The sequence below is a fragment of the Cucurbita moschata genome, unplaced genomic scaffold (assembly GCF_002738365.1).
Source record: "Cucurbita moschata cultivar Rifu unplaced genomic scaffold, Cmos_1.0 Cmo_Scf00075, whole genome shotgun sequence".
In the NCBI taxonomy this organism is placed as follows: Eukaryota; Viridiplantae; Streptophyta; class Magnoliopsida; order Cucurbitales; family Cucurbitaceae; genus Cucurbita; species Cucurbita moschata.
The window spans coordinates 498,012-519,570 of record NW_019268591.1 but is presented as its reverse complement, the minus strand read 5'-3'; the positions used below and the strand labels follow the sequence as shown (position 1 = coordinate 519,570).

The 21,559-nt window shown below is 36.5% G+C and overlaps 3 protein-coding genes across 4 annotated transcripts; 1 reads left to right on the top strand and 2 right to left on the bottom strand.

Moving 5' to 3' along the window:
• Positions 1 to 1,768: 1,768 nt before the first annotated feature.
• LOC111438493 lies at positions 1,769 to 5,915 on the top strand. Of its 2 annotated transcripts, none has more exons than XM_023076411.1 (9): positions 1,769 to 1,966; positions 2,112 to 2,265; positions 2,614 to 2,726; positions 2,860 to 2,938; positions 3,335 to 3,363; positions 4,232 to 4,325; positions 4,557 to 4,646; positions 4,798 to 4,987; positions 5,299 to 5,915. In XM_023076411.1, the coding sequence occupies exons 2-9, from the start codon at positions 2,119 to 2,121 to the stop codon at positions 5,709 to 5,711; spliced, it is 1,155 nt and encodes a 384-aa protein (XP_022932179.1). In that variant the 5' UTR covers positions 1,769 to 1,966; positions 2,112 to 2,118; the 3' UTR covers positions 5,712 to 5,915. The 2 variants fall into 2 exon arrangements, with proteins under 2 accessions (XP_022932179.1, XP_022932178.1); XM_023076410.1 differs by having other exon boundaries at positions 2,085 to 2,265.
• Positions 5,892 to 7,014, bottom strand: LOC111438495 (protein LHCP TRANSLOCATION DEFECT). Its single transcript, XM_023076413.1, has 2 exons — positions 6,660 to 7,014; positions 5,892 to 6,356 (listed from the first exon to the last, which is right to left on the bottom strand). Exons 1-2 carry the CDS (start codon positions 6,909 to 6,911, stop codon positions 6,099 to 6,101), a joined length of 510 nt encoding a protein of 169 aa, XP_022932181.1. The 5' UTR covers positions 6,912 to 7,014; the 3' UTR covers positions 5,892 to 6,098.
• Positions 7,015 to 7,760: 746 nt separating this feature from the next.
• Positions 7,761 to 20,393, bottom strand: LOC111438488 (DNA polymerase I A, chloroplastic/mitochondrial-like). Its single transcript, XM_023076404.1, has 12 exons — positions 20,026 to 20,393; positions 18,213 to 19,284; positions 17,839 to 18,030; positions 16,415 to 17,094; positions 15,731 to 16,193; positions 15,225 to 15,320; positions 14,790 to 14,882; positions 14,436 to 14,630; positions 8,913 to 9,005; positions 8,627 to 8,839; positions 8,462 to 8,551; positions 7,761 to 8,303 (listed from the first exon to the last, which is right to left on the bottom strand). The coding sequence occupies exons 1-12, from the start codon at positions 20,160 to 20,162 to the stop codon at positions 8,142 to 8,144; spliced, it is 3,486 nt and encodes a 1,161-aa protein (XP_022932172.1). The 5' UTR covers positions 20,163 to 20,393; the 3' UTR covers positions 7,761 to 8,141.
• Between the last annotated feature and the right edge of the window lie 1,166 nt (positions 20,394 to 21,559).

The following is a 21,559-nucleotide window of genomic DNA, read 5'->3' as shown; positions in this document are numbered from 1 at the left end:
AATCAATATGCAATTACATCGCCAAGATGAAGACTTTGTCTAACCGATCCTGTAACTATACTTTCAATTCCTTCAATTTTTCTCGTGCATCCCAAAGTGCCCAAGAATAGATATATTACCTATCACCACTACATTAAGGTTGTGCGTGTCCTGGCTAATAGAGGCATAAGCTTTCTCCTCTTTGTGAGTTGGTATAGATGATATGAATCAAGAGACATCAATCATACAATATACTTCAATGAAGATGTAAAGAAAATGCGGTTGAAATTATCAAACAACATCCTTGCCACCATCATCATCACACACCAACTTGTCACGCTTTGTTGGCTGGACTCTTAATCCCATGCCCCTTATTCCTACGTGACCTACCTAACTACAGTTGTGGGAGTGCAGACGGTCGAGAACTCAACGTGATCTAGTCCAACCTCCACTTCTGTCCCAATGCATTAGTTAATGTTGTTGGTAACTGAAGTCTTCCAGCTAAATCCTCTCCCATCTGCTTTCATGGTTGCAATGTAATCTACAGGAGGCAAGATCACAACAATACCTCAGATAACCTTAAAAAGATACATATAAAATGCTCCTAAGAAATCGAGGAGGGAGGTGATGTATGAGATATATATAAAATATTATTTAAAAAAATTGGGCAATCACCGGTAGAAGTATACATAGCCCGGGTTGGGTCGGGTTGAAGGATTTTTTTTAACCCAACCCAAAAGTTTGGGTTGGTTGGGTTAGTACCCAACCCGAAACTTTTCACCACCCAACCCAACACAACGCAACCCTTTATTTTTAGGTTGGGTTGTCAATTTTTTTTAAAAGTTTTATTTATCTCTAATTTATAATTATTCTGATATAATCTTAGATAAAATATATTAAAAGTTCACAATCAAACATAAATCAATCTATAATTATTGACGAAAAAAAAAATTGTAACATATTAACCTAATTCAACATTGTCATAAAATTAAAATAATTCAATACTGACATTTTTTTTAAGAATTGGTTAAACTAATAAAAATATAAGGATAGATCGTGAAATTAAATAAACAATAAAAATGATTAGTCTAAGAGTATTATATATAATAAAAATAAAAATATATAAAAATATTAATTGAAATATGCTTATGCTACTCTAAATTATTAAAAAATTAAAAAAATATATAAATTATGATATAATAATGTTAGGATGATAAATATATTATAATTTAGAATATGTTTTAAAATTATATACATAACTTTAAATTATTAGAAAAATAAAAAATAATATTAATATTATATGTTAGTTTATTATAAAGTGTTTTAAAAATAATATAAAATATTAAAGTATTTTTAAAATATAAAACAAATAATATAAAATATTAAAATATTTTTAAAATATTATATTTGGCAGATGTCCAATTGGAGCGTGAGTGTCCTTAGTATCAATCTGTCAAACCAATTAACACAAAAGGATTCTTAATATATTCTATATATTTTTATTTAGATCGGGTCAACTCGAAAATTTTATTCATGAACTTGAAATCGAAACCGATTGTTCAGAAAAAATGAATCCAACCCTACGCGAAATGCTAATCCAACTCAACCCAACTCTTATAGTTGGGGTTGGGTTGGTCAGGATTGTGGGGTTGCCGGATTGAATGTACACCCCTAATTACCCGTCTAAAAATAATATATTTTTTAAAAGGTTTTATCTTTTTCTTTTTTCTTTTTTTAAAAAAATTATTTATTTATTTTATTTGATCAATTAGCAGCAGGAAAAATAATCCCAAAAGTATAAAAGTGGGGTGAGGGCTCAACCCTCCGCCTCCGTCGAGTGGTCGCCGCCAGTCAAAACTCGTTTTTTCTCAGAGTCGGTCCGTGAAGAAACACCGTCGTTAGGCTACGTGTATTCACTGGCGCACCATACCTAAACCACCTCTTCTCTCCCTCGCGGTCTTGTCTCGTCTTCCTTCTCTCCACCTAGGTTAGTATTTATACTCCGCTTCCTTATCTTCATCATTATTCTAATAATTCTTAGGTTTGAATCGATGTTCGATTTCTGGTGAAGCTTTATCGATTGGACTCATGTTTTTAATTCTTAGGTTTTGGTTGTAATTTCAAAATTCTAGAGGTTCCATGGCCTCTTCTGTAGCTGAGAACCGTCAGGAGAAGTTGGCATCCATGCTTGACCAGCTCTATTTAGAATGTGGCATTCTACATAAAATGATTTATAAGAACAAGAATCAGCATCGCCGGAGTTCCTATTTTCAATATCTTTTGCAGGTTTTCATCTCCCTCCCTCTAAGAAAATTGTGGTTGATTGATTAGTTACTGAGAAAAGAAAACTAAATTGCGAGAAAAGAAGTGCATGGAATTTTTCTTGGAGGAGGAGAATATTGCTTTTATACGTATATGTTAGTCTGTGTAAATATATGTCCATACAAGTAATAGGTGGGAAACATTTTCATATTGATGACACCAGTTGAAAGGAAAGGGGACATTGTGACACAAAACCAAGAGTCATAGGAAGTATGTAGTTAAGTTGGTGAAATCATTCACGCAGTGTTAGATGAAGAATTTGCGATTTTTGGCATACATTGTAACTTTTCTTGCGTCTATAAAAAATGTTAGGTAAGGAGAGATTTAAGACTTCTACAAGCTGCCAAGTTAGAGGAGTTGGTAAATTCCTGCTTTCAAGTTATCGATGGAAAGAAACCTAAGCAAAAGATTCATTTTTTAGAAAGGTATGTGATTTTGAGTTCCTTCTCCTCATGAATTTTTTTTTCTATTTAGCATATAGTAAAGAGATGACTAGATTATAAATGTATGTCTTCGTTTTCCTTTGATCTTCTGTTTTGACTTTCTATTTTGTTACAGTTTGAAACGGAGGAAATGTGAAGTTGGGAAATATAATTTCATGGAACAGCTTCTGGGGGCTGCACGCCTACTATCAGAGGTGATTTTTCTATTGAATTTGTCTCTTTGCATGACTAATTGGGAGTCTTTATATAGAATGTTCATTCTCTTTCTATATGTTTATGCTTATGATTGAAAAAGATCATGGTGTATTCCTATACCAAAAAAAAAAAAAAAAAAAAGAAGGAGATTATGATATAGTATATTATCTAAATCTATTTTGCTTGATGTAAGCTGTTCCATTTTCACTAAAAAATATTTTCAAGTAGTTGGGCTTTGTTTTGAATGATAGGTCAATCAAGGGTTATTCTTTGTTATTGAACTCAAGGGGCAATGATTCTACTGTTATGGAAATTATAAAATGATGTTCACTTTACGTCGTAGATTACCCCTTTGGACATTGTATTGATGGGATCTTTTTCCAAACCTTTTGCAGATGGTGGAGCCAATTTTTAAGGCAGCAACGTATCCTTTTTATCTATTGGTCTAATGCATTACAGATAAGTTGGTGTTGCTTGCTGCTTTCTGTTTGCTCAAATTCATTTTAGTATCCATGAGAATCTTTATAGTGGTGTAAGTTGGATTTTTTAATGGCTATTCAATTAGTCTTCCTGTATGTCCAACAGTGGAAGTGGAAAACATGCCCTGTATTGCACAGCGTTTTGTATGAAAGCTGGCTGGCTTATTTACTTGGTTAACTTGATCATTTGACTACTTGACAGGCATATATGATATGTAACTTCATGTTTTCCTTAATATAAAACCTGAAGCTGTTAGATCGTATTACATTACATCAATTATGTACAGCAACTCACCTCAGCATCTTTCAGTGTTAGATATTTGTATGTAAAAAGGTTTTTGACAATATTGACATTTTTCGACCTATTGGATTCTTGCTCCTGCCTTCTTGTATTTTCTATATCTTGGTTGTGTTTTGGGCATTCTTGAGATTCAGCACAGTCATTCTTTTTTGTTTTTGCCCACTTCATAAGTTTGCTAGTTAATGCACCTTCACATAAGTGAGAAGTTCAATAGTGAGAACGTTTCCCACTTAGATGGTTATGTAAAATAAGTGCTTTGTTTTCTATCTCTGCCTCGGAAACATTTACATCATCGCCGTGAATTTGGTGCTGTTAAAATCTTGTCTGGCACATTATATGGTTGTATATAACACCATGATTTTTTATTCACAGTTGTTGAATGCTTACTTTTCGGCATTTGTGACAATTACCTTGAAATGATGTCTTCTTACCTGGAGCTAATTTGTTTGTTAGACGATGGAAACTAATTTGAAGAAATTCATTGTGCAAATAGCATCCTTGACTATTATCAGTGAGATATCTATCTTGCTTGCTCGAACATTTTTCACAGGGTTTTGCTTTATAATTTTGGCATTACTGGCACGTATTCGGGTGTTGGTTCAACAAGTAAGTTCCATTTTTATTAATAAATATTTAAGAAAAGCAGGAATCATTTGACATTTCAAGGTTAGGATTTTCAGAAACTTTCAAAGGATTGCATGACAATTGAGAGTACATTGTCATTTTTCTGAAATGGAAATTGTGGCAACATAATTACCATCGCTAACTTTGATTATTTTATGTTTATGATGAATTTGCATTCCCGTTAACCATCTGTTTCTTTATTGTTTTATACAGATATTACTCGATGTTGTTTCAATATTCAACATGGTTGCGTCTATCTCCAAAAAAAAGCATGTAGTTACAATAAACCAGGAAGGAATTCAGGTATATCTTCCATTCTTTTCCAAATTGCAAAGCCTGCTTCTGTATAACCAAGGGATTCTTAAGCTATTCCACTAGGGTTCTCATCTCATCTGCCTTTCTAATTATCTTCACAAAATAGAAGTTTTTAAATTCTTTTCCAATATATTTACAGGTCTTTAGAGAGTTTTACCCTACAAATGATGAATTTGTCCTCTTAGAGTGTGTTTGGAAAGACGACAAATTTATATTGCAAGAAAACAAACAAGAAGTTGCGACTAACAATCAGGAAGAACATATTGGGCCAAATGTTTCTTCGGCCGCATCAACTGTGCTGTATCAGAGTCTTGAATCTTTTCTTGGAGGTAAGGGTTTTAATGGTATTATACTCGTGACTCCCTTCACATATTTACCTTTCTTAATATATATATATGTGCGTGCGCGTTCTTCATCACCTTTTAATAAAGTATCCAATATTCCTCTTTGTCAATTGCATTTCAGCAGTAATACATTATGCTTCTTTGTAGAGCTAACTAACCGAACACAATTGCAATGTCTAGGAACCGCCATTTTTCTGTCTTCTATTCTTTGTATGCAGACTTGATTTTTGTTTTCATCTTATTATGAAAAGAAAAATAAACTGTAGTGTACTTGTATTTCTTCTTTTTGGGTGTAGATGAAGAACCTGCTACCAAGCAGGCAGAGGCAAATCAAAGTAATGACGAAGCTCTTGATCTAATGAAAATGAGTAAGAATGATTTGCTAGCAAGCCCTTCCAAAAGAGTTAACGATATTTCTGTCAAGGATATTACAGAAACAAAAGACAGTTCAATCAGTCCTGCAGCGACCTCGAGCCAGACATTCGTGCCTCGAGAAGGTAGTTCTCTTGTAAATTCAAGCCCCTCGTTGGTTGGTGCAAAAAAACTGCATTCGAAGAGGCCAGCATTTGTTTCAATTAAGCCTCCCAGCCCGATTACAACTAGTGCAGTGGGAATTCAATTCAATGAAACCAAAGCTGATAGTGTGGAGAAGGAGGATCCATTTTTCGCTTTGCTCACCGGTGGGAAACGCAAAAGCAGTCTATTTTAGCAGTAGAGAGAATTCTAGTAAGTAGTCTTATTTTTTTTATTAGAAAGTGCATAAATGCATTGTTTATGAAATATCATCCAATAGTATTTATTCATAAATTTTGAGAGCAGTGCTGTACAATCATGTATGATTATAGATAGATAGATAGGTAAAATCAAGTTTAATCCTTGGAGTTTAGGCTTAATTGATAATGTTCTTGTTTTCTGAACTTGTCTATGATGTTTATCAACATTCTGAGAGAAAATGAAAGCCAAAGATCATTACTAGTCATTCAAAATACTCCAAAAACAAGTGTACCATATTGTGATTAACATCAGAAGGCAGTGAAATACAAAGCTTAAACCTCTTTCTAAGCCTATCCCAAAACAGAGCCACTTACCAACCAAATCATAGCTTCTCAACAGAAAAATTAAGAATAAAATCCTTGATTTCTTGATTAGGTGCCCTATCAATGGCGGTTCGGCCATCTACATCTTTCACATCATACTTAGCCCCAGCTCTCAATAGCTCCTCAAGCTTTGGTTTGTCCCCTTCTGAGGCAGCCAGCATCAGCAAAATGTCCACTGGGTGAATGTCTTGGCTCAATAGAGCCTCCATTTTGTCATACGTACCCTCCACAGCCAGCATCCCCATGTAGTTGAAATACTGCACAACCAAAAATGTTTCTTCCTTTAAAACTTGTTTCTAGGAATGATGTTAAGCTCAGTTCAGAGGTATAAGACATACTACCATAAGCTAGTTGAGCTTAGCTTTAATGAATGATTGATTGGATTAAGAACATCAAAACTAGCCCCAAAATCATCAGAAATAGATTTTGGATTAAGAACATGGAAGCGCAGGAGGTGTAAAGAACAATTTGAACTTCCAAATCATCAGAAATAGCCCCAAAACAGGAATGAAACTGAAGAACAAGAAACAGAAATCCACAGAACAAGAAGAAAGAAGAACCTGCTCAACATCGTCTCTGATGAAGTCGTCTCGGGACTGGCTGCCATAAATGCCTGCACCTTCCGCATTTTGCCTAAGGTTGAACCAGCAGGTTGCTCTAGAGCCGTTGGAGGGTCCAATGGCGATGGGTGAGACCCATCGGAGGTTGGATTGAAGACCGAGAAACTGGGAACCCAATTTGAGTGGGGGGCGAGAATTGAGGGATGTTGGGGAGAGATTTATGGAGGTAGAAGTACAGGAGACGGAAGCCATGGCTGAGTTTTTGCAAGTTTTGTAAGAGGAAGATGAGGTTTTGCTCTGGCAGTGTGTTGCAGATTCTATCCATCCACTCGGAATCCAGTGGGCCAATAATGGGATTGTGGGTAACTGTTTGCATAAGAGATCTTGGACGTTGGATGGGTTTTGACAGAGATGAAATCTTGAATGAACTGATGATGAGATAGATGGGCTTTGATGGCCCATCCCTAACAACTAACAATTTATAAATGTGGGTTAGGGAATGGGTTTGGATTTGGAGGGAGTGAGTTCAAAACCCAAACTCTCCATTTTTTTTTTTGGTCATATAATTATGTTGGATTTGCTTTACAACTACTTCAATATTTATGAACCTTTCAAAATTTAAGAAACTATTTTTTCTTTAAGAAGTAATTTGTGAGACTAGAGCTCCACATGGACCCACCCATACGAAGCCAGAATTTCGGAGCAAATTCATTTTTTATCAATTATCCAATTTTCATATATTTGTAGACTGCTTACTAATTCATTACAATTTTTTCACGTATAAGAAAAAATAAATAAAATAATGTACATACTGAAAATTAATGTGTCACAAGACATGTTGAGCAGCTTGTTCCTCCTAATCTTCTATAGGCTTTGAAATATGCAAATATTGTCGCAAGTACAATTGGTAGCAATTGTTCCTCTACTTGGAAGTTAAGTTATATATCATATTCCCCCGTCTACACGATAACAAATTTTCATAAACATACACTAATGTCATACTTAATTGAATGTGCCCTCTTGACCAAAAAGTAAATTTGCAAGACCATACGCCCAAAGAAATAATATTTCGCATACGAACTCCATCTAAACATGTCAACATTTGCTTAACGACGTGCCTTTGGCTAAAAAGTTAGAAATTCGAATGATAGTCGTTTCATGGAGTACATAGACATGGAGAATTGAGTTACATAGACAACAGTTCAAAAAGAGCAAAAACCTTGCTATACACACAATCACAAGCCTACCTTTAGACACATAAATTTCAGAATGCCTTCCCACAGATGAGGAAATAGGAATCATCATTTCCCATTTGGCTGGACAATTATCACCAGCATCATGTCATCATCAAGGAGGGGTGAGTGGTCAATATTTCACATCAGCCAGCATAAATTTACACAACCTTCAGAAGGCATCTAGAGTCGAACGACTGATGGCTGTGGATGTCGGTTAGTTTAGTTAGAAATTCATTTTGGTATATATCTATTTAGCAGAATACCAGTTTTGTGCACACTTGGCATCCACAGCAAGGTCGACTTTAAGAATATTCTTTCCATTGAAGGGTTTCGACATGCAATCAACAACAATGGCCTTAGCAACCTCAGCTGACTCAGTTGGTCCTTCCAAGATCACTTCATCATGAACCTGACTTTCAGGAGAAGTGTTAATTCATGCAGGATCTCACAGATAAGTACAGAAAAAATAGGGTGCTGCAGGAAGGGATGCAAGTTATAACTGAAAAATAACCAAAAGAAACACAAGTCTTCAGATATTAAATCGCAGGTAAGGTAGTGATGACTGACCTGCAAAAGCAGCCTCCATCCAAGTTCCCTCAAACGTGAATTTTTAGATATTTCCAGCATGGCACACATGGCAACATCGGCAGCACTACCCTGTAATTCGTGAACCAAATTTAATACTGGAGATTGGGATGAGGAGAAGCCAAGAAAGGAAATTTATGCACAAACCTGCACAGGCGTGTTAATAGCAGCTCTTTCTATATGCCCTTTTTGGGCACGAGTAACTTGCTTCATTGAAGGAAACTGACGAGCTCGTCCAAGCAATGTGCGAACACATGATTTCTTCTCAGTCTCTTCCCTTCGTAGTTCTTGCCATCTACGAACCTCTGTTCTTTCATTATACCACAAGTCAACCGTCTTACTTGCTTCCTCCACAGTAACCTGAATGGTGAGGTAACCAGCCGCCAGTTAGCACCTTAACGATATTTAGACAGAAAGTTGGTTTTGGAAATACCTTCCAATCTTTGGAAAGGCCAATAGGAGTCTTGCCATATGCAATGGAAAAATTAAGCATTTTAGCTTTCCTTCTTTCAGAAGCAAAGGCATCCTGCAGAAAAGAAAGAAATGTTCACATAAAAGAAATCAAAAAACAAGAGATCGTTTAAATGGCACTTTGTTCTTGCTGGACGAACATGGTTGCACAAGAATAGACAAAAGAATAAGAAACTGCTACATATTAAAATGAAAATACATCGACAGGAATTACAATAAATAAAAAATGACTGATAAGTAAATAGAAAATAAATAACAAGGGTTTCAAAGGGATACAAAGCATCTGATTTACATAAAAAAGTAATAATAATAAATAAATAAATAATTAAAAAAAGTTAAAAAGACTTGGTTGACTATGTTGGAGGATGAAATATTACTACGATGAAGAATCTCCGTCAGGACCAACAGTTCAGGATTGCAAAATCACCTTTCTCTTAAGGAATCCAATCACCCACAAACCTACTCCGACCGTGTCTCCAATCGTGAATATATTGATCTTCTAAAGCTACATGTGAGACCTCCAATCATGAATGTTCCTCAACAGTCTACATCCGACAATCCGGGCATAGGTTATCAGTTGTAACCATGTTGGGCTAGGTACAATCAAACAAGCCTAGATGGTGGAAGATTGAGATCCTGATAGAAGAATTTGATTAAGTCAAAATAGTTAAGAGTATTTTTAGGATCTAGTTTAATGTTTACCAGATTTGTTTCCAAATTTGTGGTTAGTTTCTATGTTATTTGTAAGGCTATAAGAGCAAGTTCAGTATTCAATAAGATTATCACTTCGAATTTCAATTGTTTATGTTTCTGGCTTAGTTATGTCAAAACCTAACCATGGGTATCAGAGTCCAATTTTTGAGTGATCAAATAGAGAGAGTATGAGTGAAGACAAAGTTTTAACGAGGATCCCTCACTTCGATGGTCACTATGATCATTGGAGTGAGCTGATGGAAGATCTACTCAGAGCAAAAGGTCTATGGAGTGTGGTGGGGATTGGTTTCTCAGAACCAGAGAAAGGAACAACGTTGACTGAGGCACGAAAGGGTCACCTTGATGATGCTAGACTCAAAGATCACCAAGTAAAGCATTACCTCTTCCAAACAATTGATTGTACTGTCTTTGAACAAATCTTGGATCGTCGCACAGCCAAGATTGTTTGGGACTCAATAAAGCGAAAATTTGGTGGAAACCAAAAAGTGAAGAAATCTTTCTTAATGCATTAAGGAGAGAATTTGAGATCCTAGATATGAAGAATGATGAAAGTATCACAGATTATTTTGCAAGAGTGATGATAATCTCCAACAAGATGAGAAGCAATGGAGAAGATATGTCAGACAAGAAAATTGTAGAAAAAATTTTGCGTGAAAAATTTACTTATGTTGTAGTATCCATTGAGGAATCCAAAGATATTGATAACAAAATTTTGCGTGATAAGATATGTCCATTGATGAATTCCAAAGTTCATTAGTGGTGCATGAACAAAAATTTCGAAGATCCAACATTAATGGAGAGGAGCAAGTTCTAAAAGTCGAAGGGCGAACGAAAATAAGTAATGGAGGAAGAGGAACTTACAGGGGCAGAGGACGCGGAAGAGAAAGATCAACTTTCAACAAAGCAACGGTTGAAAGTTATAGGTGTCATGAGTTACATTTTCAATATGAACGTCCAAAGATGAAATGCTGTTAACGGCTCATATGGAAAGACATGAAGCAGAAAGGAGTGATGCTTGGTTCTTAGATTTTGGTTGCTCAAACCATATGTGTGCAAGTGAAAGTATGTTTTCAAGCTTAGACGACATTTTTTTCAAGCTTAGACAAGACATTTTCCCACATTATCAAACTTGGAAATAATACAAGTATGAAAGTTATGGGAAAGAGTACAGTGAAATTAACTTTGCATGGGGTTCGTTGCACTATTAGTAATGTGTATTGGGTACCTAAACTAAAAAATAATCTCTTGAGCATTGGACAACTACGAGAAAAAGGAGTAGTAGTGTTGTTTAAAGATGGTGTATGTAGCATTTATCATCCGAAAAGAGGAAAAATAGCAGAGTCAATTATGAGCACAAATCGGCAGTTTATTTTGCAAATCGGCAGTTTATTTTGGGTATTGAACCATCTACCACAACAAATGAAGAAAGATGCCTCCAAGTTTCAAATACGGATCAATCAACACTTTGGCACCATCGATATGATCATCTCGGCTACAAAGGTTTGTGCACCTTGAAACACAAAAACATGGTGAAAGGCCTGCCGCAAATTGGAGCTTCAAACACCACCTGTGAGGCATGTATGAAAGGCAAGCAACATCGGACTCCATTTCCAAAAATGGGTAAATGGAGAGCAACGGAAAAATTGGATTGGGGGGAAAACATTGAAATTGATAAGAACACAGCCGAAGGAGGAGGAATCACAGAGGAAACGACTGAACCGATTGCTGAAACAATTGAACCAGTTGCTGAAAATGAAGAAACGAAAATCACGGAAGAAACGACTGAATCGGTTGCTGAAACAATTGAACCAGTTGCTGAAAACAATTTTTCAATAATTGTTGCACCAGATTTGACAATAAGGGAGGGGAGAAATCGACATCCACCTATATGGTTAGCAGATTCCGGTGAAGGCTATGAGAAAAAGGGGAGTGAGGAGATGATGTACAAACTCCAAAAGGCTCTCTACGGATTAAAACAAGCACCTAGAACCTAGTTTAGTCAAATAGAATCCTACTTCATCAAGGAAGGATTCAAAAGCAGTTCTAGTGAGCAAACACTTTTCATCAAGAGGAAGGGAGGTAAAATTCTTATTGTAAGTATTTATGTTGATGATCTTTTATTTATTGGAGACGATGAAGAATTATTGGAGGAGTTTAAACGTTCCATGAAGAAAGAGTTTGATATGACTAATTTAGGTCAGATGAGATTTTTTTCTTGGAATAGAGGACAAAAAATTGGCAAAGATGAAAATGGTGCAAAAGTAGATGTAATTTTGTATAAACAAATAGTAGGAAGTCTAATGTATCTTACAGCTACTCATCTTTATCTCATGTTTGTAGTAAGTTTGACTAGTCGTTTTATGGCATGTCCAACACAACAACATTTTGCAGCAGCTAAAAGAGTTCTAAGGTACTTGAACGATACGGTAGATTATCGTATATTTTATAGAAAGGGAGGAGTTAGTGATTTAAATGAATTTACTGCTAGTGACTATGTCGGAGACATGGAAGATAGCAAGAGTATTTCAGGCTATGTGTTTATGATGAGTGGAGGAGCAGTAGCTTGGTCTTCTCGTACGCAGCCTACAGTCACCTTATCAACCACAGAAGCTGAGTTTGTTACTGCTAGTGCCTGTGCATGTCAAGCTGTTTGGATGAGGAGAATACTCAAAGAGATTAGTCACTCTCAAATAGAAGGAACAAAGCTAATGTGTGATAATACTTCAACTATTAAGCTATCCTAAAATCCAGTTCTACATGGATGTTCCAAACACATAAGAGTAAGATTTCACTTTCTTAGAGATCTTACAAAAGAAGGAACTATTAATTTTTTATTATTTTGTGGTACCCGAAATCAGCTTCCTGATTTGTTGACAAAGCCTCTAAAATTAGAAGCATTTCGCTTTTTAGGGATCTAGTTTAAATATTTTTCAAATTTGTTTCCAAATTTGTGGTGAGTTTATATTTATGGTTATTTGTAAGGCTATAAAAGCCAAGTTCAATATTCAATAAGATTACTTCGAACTTCAATTGTTTATGTTTAGTAATGTCAAAACCTAACAATTAACAATCCAACAGAGTAAGGTTAGCCTACGAGGAGAAACCAAGGCCCCATAATGGCCCATAGTGGCACTAACAAGGCAAACAGTACCTATCACAAAACGGCCAAACTAGATCATTAATGTCACTTAGACGTGACTGTTACACTTCTTGAAAAGGCGATGAAACTGAAGGGAACCACCCACTAAAAGACTCTTGAATGCTGAGTACCAGGCAAAGACTCGAAGCGGCTTTGTTTTAGGTGTGATGAGAAGTAGACCTAAGAGAACCTTTGTAAGAATTGAGAAATTTGGGAATTAAGGATTTTGGTAGCTAGTGCCGAATAAAAAAATATTGATTGATATAGAGGACATGAAAGAGAACCCCCCAAGTGAAGAATTTGGAAGTAGAAGATTCGATGGAATTAGCTATGCTCCGTCATGCTGTTCGTCACCAAGAAAAATGAAGGTGAAAGGATAAGTGAATCAAAGAAGTGTAGTGATTCTTATAGATTGCAAAGCTACGCATAATATCATCTTTCAGTTGCTAGTGGAAGAGCTGAAGTTACTCCTCACTGAGACAGCGAACTATGGTGTAGTGATATGGGAAACAGAGTTTCCATTTGTGGTATAGGAGTCTGTAACTCAGTTGTGGTTTGCCTACCTGAGATCACTGTAAGGGAAGATTTCTTACCCCTAGACCTAGGAGGGGTAGATGTAATTTTGGAAATGCAATGATCATGGAAGATGGGGTTTGTGGGTGTGGATTGGATGTCGCTAACCAAGACCTTCTACCTCGGTAGAACAAGGTGACATGTCAGGGGATCTTTCCCTCACTAAGGCCAAGGTCTAGTAAAAATGCTTGCCCGAACTGGACAGACTAGAACATGGGCTTCTTAGTTGAATTAGATCTTGAACACCAATGAGGAAGAGGCTAGCAAAGACGATGCCAACTTGGATGTTCGCAGAGAAATGCATTTGCCTTGGTGGAATACAACCGTATCTTTGAGTTACCAAAAGGCATTCCACCAGAGCGGCCAGCTGATTATGCTGTTGGCCAGATCAACGTCAAATTTTCTAAGTATGATAAAAATTTTATTTTGAAAGGCTGATCAGTGAGATGCTCGCTTCTATGGTCATTCGACCTCGCACCAATCTATTCTCTAGCCCCATGCTTCTAGTGAAAGTGGTGTTGCGAGGTTTTGTGTAGATTACAAGGCACTAAATCAGGCAACTATTCCGGATAAGTTTTGCTTTTCATACAGTGTTCATACTTTCAAGACATTTAGGTCCATGTGAAAAGCTTTGCTTTTTTTTGGGTGTCATGATACAAAGGTTCTCTCTACTTATAATGGTGGATTCCAAAAACCAACTAGAACAAACTCACTCAAACAATTACCTACGAAATACCATACCATAACTACTACAAAACAAACAGACTAACGACTATTACAATTAACAAACTATCGCTAAAATAATAGCATCATCAAAAGAAATTACTAATTGAATCTGACTCGCAGCATCAGAGCATGTCAGTGGACAATTCATGTGTCCTTGGAGAAATATAGATATGATATTTCAAAATTCAGTGTTAAAGATAAAGCATTTCCATTTCATATCATTTCTAAGATAATAAGAGAAACGGATACCAGTTTGTTATACTTCGGAAAACTAACACCAATAAAACGAATCACATTTGCACACATTTTCTCGTAACAAAAACATCAGTTTACCTTCAACAATGGAACTGGAGGTTTATCTTCCCCAGGTTGAGGATCCCACTCAAGAAGCACGCTTCCTTCTTCCACAGCTTTACGAATATGAGGGTACATATTCATTGCAGTTCTTGAATGGAAATCTCCCCCAGCTTTAAAGGCGTCCAGCATGCTCTGACAATTGGCAAGATGAGCAAGAATCCTAAGTTCCAGCTGCAAAAGGAATCTACATTTTAATCATTAATGTTCTCTTTTCTTTATGCGATTATATAGTTGAAGCCAATAGGTAACAAAAAGATAGCAGCGGAAGATGGGGTAAATCTAATTACACACCGCATAAACAAATCATCTCCCATTCATTAACAAAATTACCTGGCCATAATCAGCAACAATGAGGGAATTTCCAGGAGAAGCTATAAAGGCCTGACGGATCTTATATCGGTCCTTTTCCAGAGCCGGTTGATTCTAGTACAGAAAAAATATAACCAACGTAAGTCTCCATTAGAATCATAGTTCACAAGGAATATATGAACATAAAGATCACTTGAAACTGAGATGACAAACACACTCACACAGAAGGCTAAATGTAAAATAATTTGTGCAAAAAAATAGCTAGCAATAATCATAATATTTTACATAATGCCTGTTATAGGATTTAGTACTCTGCGATCATGATAAGCTCTAAGCTTCTAGTCGCTATGAGGTGACACTATCTAATAGAAGAAGCAAACGTACTTTCCCATGGAAATCATCACAGATCTCTTCAGTGCCAAATGCAAATATAGTTGAGACTAGTTAACTATGAACCTGCAAACTTGGTCTCCGAGCGGAGAGGCGGCCAGTTTCTGTGTTGATGTTTAGAGAACAATGGACACGCCCATTCTTACCAGATATATTGCTTCCCTGCAATAGAAACAGCCAGTTTCACTGCAAGTCAAAAATTGTGCCTAGAATTTGAAGTCCAACATATGAAAACCATAATGTTGATCAGAGTAAGAGAGGGACTCCATGTTTTGAAACTTCAAAGCTGCATGTTCATCAATCAAAATCAACATGTCTTCAGATAACTGTGCATAAATCAAGTGAAGCAGTATACAATACTCTGAACTAGTTCCTTCTAGAACCTACAGGCACATATAAAAGTGTCATAAACTCATAATTGGCAAACAAAGTTACTTACACCTACCTTCTAAAGTTCTTCCCCTACCACCAGTAACAGGGTCAAAATTAGCAAAAGTTGCATTAATTATCGTGACTCTTTTGAAAGGATATTATAAATGGGCATAAATGGGGACTTCGCAGAAGAATTTCACCTGTAAGGGAAGGATGAAATTTGATATCAACGAGTCAATAGAGCAGATTTCGCATAAAGCAGCAATAGCATGACAGGCTTCCATGCCCTCCTCCTTCAATTTAAATGCTTTTAAAGCAGTTCCATAATCAGACATATTTGCACATTCATGAACTATACGCCTTCTGTTTTCTTCATGAGGCATTGTCTCAAAATCGTTGACAACCTCAGTGTCAGACTGAGGGTCGTCGGTGAAGTCATCAAATTCTGCAGAGACCTTGCCTGCTAAGATCTTCAGAGCATCCCCACTCACTGAAGGCCAACCAGTTGCTGTGTACAATTCTGTTGAGAGAGCCTCATCACTGAAGCGACGTAAAGTAATATTCCGAAACTTGCTGGGAGTTTTCTTCCCTTCTTCAGTGACTTTTTCACTGTTCGGAATTTTGAATGTCCTTTCAGTTGGAAGAGACTCTTCAGGGTTCTTACTGTAAAATGAAAAAAATAAGGAAGCATGACTTTTCAAACGAATCAACAAGTTTGAAGATAAAGGATTAGAAACATGTCCATTATCACAAGGGGAAAAAGCATGAAATTGTGTAATAAAGAGCTTAACAACTTGCACAAGTACATGTCCACAAATAGTAAATAACTCATAATTGTAATTTTTAAAAAGCCAAAAATATTATTTAGAACATAGACTAATTACCTGTTACAAGTGCCACCAAAGAGCAATTGGCGCACTTGTGCATCACTTCCAACATTCATGTACTTGGCATCAGGGCAGTACTCTGAAGCCCAGTTACGAAATCTGTTAGCAGCAACCTCGTGTTCTGCTTTGGCCAATTTTTCTATCTCAGCAAGATATGGCCTATCAACTAGCATTCCCTCAGTTTCCATTCTGACAAGAACTTCACCAAATGGTTTCCAATAATCTTCATAAAAGTTGAACATTGTTTTATCCGGAATCCTTTCTCCATCCCTCTCCCAAGGCATGTCAGACAGTTTTTTCTTCAAGCTCTCATAAAGCTTCAGCGTGCATATTGAATCTAATGCAGAATAAGATACCCATGGTTTCCGTTCTTCTCGTTGAAGTTCTTCAACAGGGGGAATGACTATAAGTTTGCCTTCAGATCCATCCTTTTTCATCTTCTTCCGGCCAAAGATAGTTTTCATGGACACTTTACCTATCAACTCTTTTTCCTGGTCCAATTTAGCCCCAGACATGACCTTTGTATCACAAGAAAGAGCTTCAAGTGAATATCCACCATTCATTCTCCTTGATGAATCCCATAACCGTGCCATGTGCATCGTGTCAGCATGGAAGCCAGAAATCTTAATCCCATAGTTTTCAATAATGTGATTGTCAAAGCTGTAGTTGTGCCAGACCTAACAGGAAGGCAGGTTTGGTCAAAACCAAACTATCTTCTGAGTTACAGCATACCACACACATGCACATGTTGCATTCTCATAATTTAACTAATACAACTGAATAAATGGTCAGAATAATTAGCCAGTCTTATAAAAAAAATACAATTGTGATGCAGTAAATATATGAATGAGAATACCGAGCTATAGCGGTTTTACAATTTATCAACAATATGTTCAGAAGCCAACATCTAGAAGACAAAGCTTTGGCTACCTCGATTGTGTCCCAACTAATTATCTGACGGTGGATAATGTATCTAGGGTGAGTTTGCATACCTTTATTAAAAACATCTTTTCTTAAAACACTTCTAATAGAAGTGGTTTTAATTAAAACATTAAGTTGTTTGGTTACATTTTCTTAAAAATGATTTTAAATTACAAGTTTGTTTGGTTGTGCTGCATCTAAAATTGATTCTACAAATATTAATCTACAACAACCAATCACTTTAAAATCAAGTTTTGGAAAACCAACTTGAAAGTTATTTTAAAAAGTAATTTATATTTGCAACCAAATATTGCATACTCTAGAAAGAAAGAAAAAAAAAAAAAAACAATGTTGAGTAATCCAAAATGACTTAGGAATTTATGCCAAAAGACGCCCTTATTCTCTGCAAACTTGTCCCAGAAAAGGAAACCTCCTTTATCAAAAAATTTGGCCTACATTAGTCTCCTAAAAAAGGGTCCAAGAGGAACAAAAAGAAATACCTTTCTGATCAAAGGATCTTCGAAGAATGGTGCAAATTGAAGCAAAATTTCCTTACCGCCACCATCAAGAACATCCACCCAGATGCAAGACTTTCCATTTCCAAAATCTGCTTTCGGTCCTGAATAAATACTGAAGCATATTATTTCACCATGGTCAACGGGTGTTTCTTGCTTCACATCAATCTTGGCCACCTTAAAGAAAATAGAAAAACAGAACAAGGATTGAAGAAATTTCACAAGTATGTGCCCATCATCATATGACAGAACTTGGGAGTAAATTATACAGTTATGTTGGATCTATAGGTCTGTTGGCCTGTTTCAAGGCAGTAAAGGTACATAACGCAGAGAATGAAAATAAAGTAAGATTTAATCACCTCAGTATCGCAAGCATGCACCAGATTCTTGTACTTGGTAGTAAGCATTGAAACAACTTCCTTTGCTGCAGATACACCATCAACAACAAGAACGCTTTCATATACACTATTAAGCCTCTCCTTTATTGAAACAACTTCCTTTGCTGCAGATACACCATCAACAACAAGAACGCTTTCATATACACCATTAAGCCTCTCCTTTATATCTGGCTTATGAGCAGTTGCAAGTACTTCCATCATCTTGGTGCCACTTCCATTGACGATCACTTTAGAAAATTCTTCCCCAGCTACACCCTTATTTATTCCATTAGCAGCTTCAGTACATTTCGAAGTTTTTAGTACACTATTCACCTTTCCCAAAGAGATATTTCTATTTCTGCCTTTAGGTGAAACATTTGGTACGTGACGCATAATTGACCCCTTTCCATTTTGAGAAACAGAATACTTTTTGTTACTTTGCATAGGAACAACCTGACTATGCAAAACATTATTTGCAGGCTTGCTCATGGGCCGTTCCCCAGAATACGAATTAGTGTCTCCATTGCATTCACCACGTGAAAACTTGACAGTCTCAAGTAAAGGTACCCTGTCACTTATCATCCTATCTATAGTTGCAACATTTTCAGTTCGTTCAAAATTTATAGGTTCTTGTTTCCCGAATTCATCCGATAACACATTAGTTGGAGGGTTTATACAATTAGGATCATTAGAAGCATTGGAACAGTTGCTTCCCAAATTTGTCTGAACCTTAGAATATGGAGGGCAAAGACTGTTGTAACAATGCAAAGTCCCATAGCCAATGAGATTTTCTTTTTTTCTTAGCTTTTCTTCGTCATTCTTTGTCAGGATCTCGGTTTCTGAAAACCTAAAGAGCTTCTCTTGTTTCAGTTGCCTAGTACTCTTAGACCAATCATTTATGTCAGACAGAAACGCCCTCTCCTTGTCATGTTGTCTAGTTTCAAAAAATGAATTGGTGCACAAGAAAGAACTTTGTCGACACTGCAAGGAAGCATGAAACATATTCACATTTGGAGAAGCGCTGCGAACACTCTTCAGAGAACTAAATTCAGCCCTGCAAATGAATATTTTCAGAAATATTAAGATCGGAGTTCTTCAAAACCATACTCTCCCAATAATTGATCGATAAACTGTGCAATGTAAGACACATAAACAATTAAAACAACAAAATGGATGACCCAAGAAAGGTGTCAGTATCACTTCTGCTAAATTTGAGTTCGATTACCTAAGACTCAATCACGCTCATATGGAAAGGTAAATGTCCTCCCCATAGATGAAACCAAATAATATGACACAATTTTATGGACTAGATAACGATATAGGAGAAAAGAGCTAAAGTGCCTAGAAAGATAACCGATATACTTCTTCATGACTGAATTTAAAAGCCTCAAAAATCATACTAAAGAACCATTGCCATAAAGCTTCAAATCATATTCAAAGAACGACATTCTACCAACAAGAAACAGAGTGAACGGAATAGGAGGTTAACAACGAGTTCATGTTTTCAGATATCATCATGATGATAACTAAAAATTCCTAGAAATCACACCCACCAAACATGTCCTTCCCCATATCACAAGTTCCCTATCACATGCAGGGGGAGGAAACTCACTTCGCAGTTTCAGTCAAGAAAACTTGTAACAAATGTCTGGAACGAACAACAAGCACATAAACACACACACAAAAATGCAGCTAATTCCCCATACAGAGGACAAAATGTTCTCCACGCCCCGATTAACAACAAAAAGATAACACAAAAGCCTCCCGTAAAGAACAAACCCAAGAGAAAAGTGACCTGTAGAGCCTCTTGGAGGAGGCGCAAATGGAAATAGAAGAATTAGAAACAGAGTTAGACCGCCATAGAAAGAAATAGGAGGGCCATTGAGTAATCAACGAAGAGGCTTGGGAAGTGGAGGCCCCCAAAGTGATCATCGCTGCAACTCTGCCCAGCTTGCCCCCGGAGTGGCTTATAGAAGGAGCCGTTTTGAGAAGTTTTGGGCTAAAACCAAAGTTCAGAGGGGTTTATAGTGACTGTTGCTTCAGGGCTGTGGGTCTGAGCACGGCCATGGCGGAGGGGCGGAGGGGCGAAGGTTAAACCCTGGGGGAGTGGGAGTGACGACTGATGAGAGAACCCCAAAACCAACGTACAATTTTCTGATTTAATTTTGGCGGCCCCAACAGAAATTATAATTAAAATTATTTATTTTAAAATGAATTTTAAATTTGGTGAGACTAATTTTCTCTAAATTAATAAAAAAAATACCTTTAAATTTAATTTAATTCAATAATATTCTTAAACTTTAAAAAAATGTCTCAAAAATATCCTTAAATTTTTAATATTACTGTCAACATATGAACGAAACCTGTCTATCAACACCGGATAGATTATCTACTTTTAAAAGTTTGTGTATTTTTTTAAATGTAGTACTAACTATATGCATACTTTTTTAGTTTTTTTAAAAAAGTTTAAAGACGTTTTGAAGTTTTTAAAAAAGTCGAGGGTACTCGGAATGTATGTTAAGACTTATAAGTTTGGGATAGGGTTTAAGAATGTATGTTAAAGACTTATTCCCCTTGGAGCAAGAACTTAAGAACCCCGTGAAACTACGAAAACACTCTAAAGATAAGTACAACGCAAGCCCTAAGTCCATTAAGACAAGAAGATTGCTAGGTACTACTCAAGAACGAAGGAACAAGGTCCTAAGACTTAGAACTTAAGAACCCCTACAACTCTTATGCGACAATAAAATCATGACTAAGGTTACATCGCTTGGATCAAAAGAAGCCTTTGATATAGGTTCTCATACTATATCGTTTGGAACGCAAGAAGCCATGGATGTAGGTTTCAGACTATGCTACTTAGAATGTATGAAGTCATGGGCATAGATTTTCAGACTGCGCCGTTTGGAACGTGAGAAGTCTTGGACGTAGGTTTTAGGCTACACCAATTGGAACATAAGAAGCCTTGAGTGTAGGTTTCAGACTATATGCGGGGAATGCATGAAGCCCTAGATCTAGATTCAGACTATATCGCTTGAAACACATAAAGCCTTAGACGCAAGTTTCCAGATTGTGTTGCTTAGAATGCATGTAGTCTTGGATACAGGTTGTAGAGTTCATGTCTTGTACCGGAAATCCTAGGGAGAGTATCTTAGGGAACATAACAAGGAAAATAACAAGAACTAAGGACAAGGGCAAAAATCAAGAACAAGAACCAAGTTCCAAAGATAAGAAACTAGAACAAATATCAAACTTCAAGTTTTCAGAACTAAAAAACCGAGAACCTTAGAATCACACCCTTTAGATCATAACCTAAGAACTCAAAATCT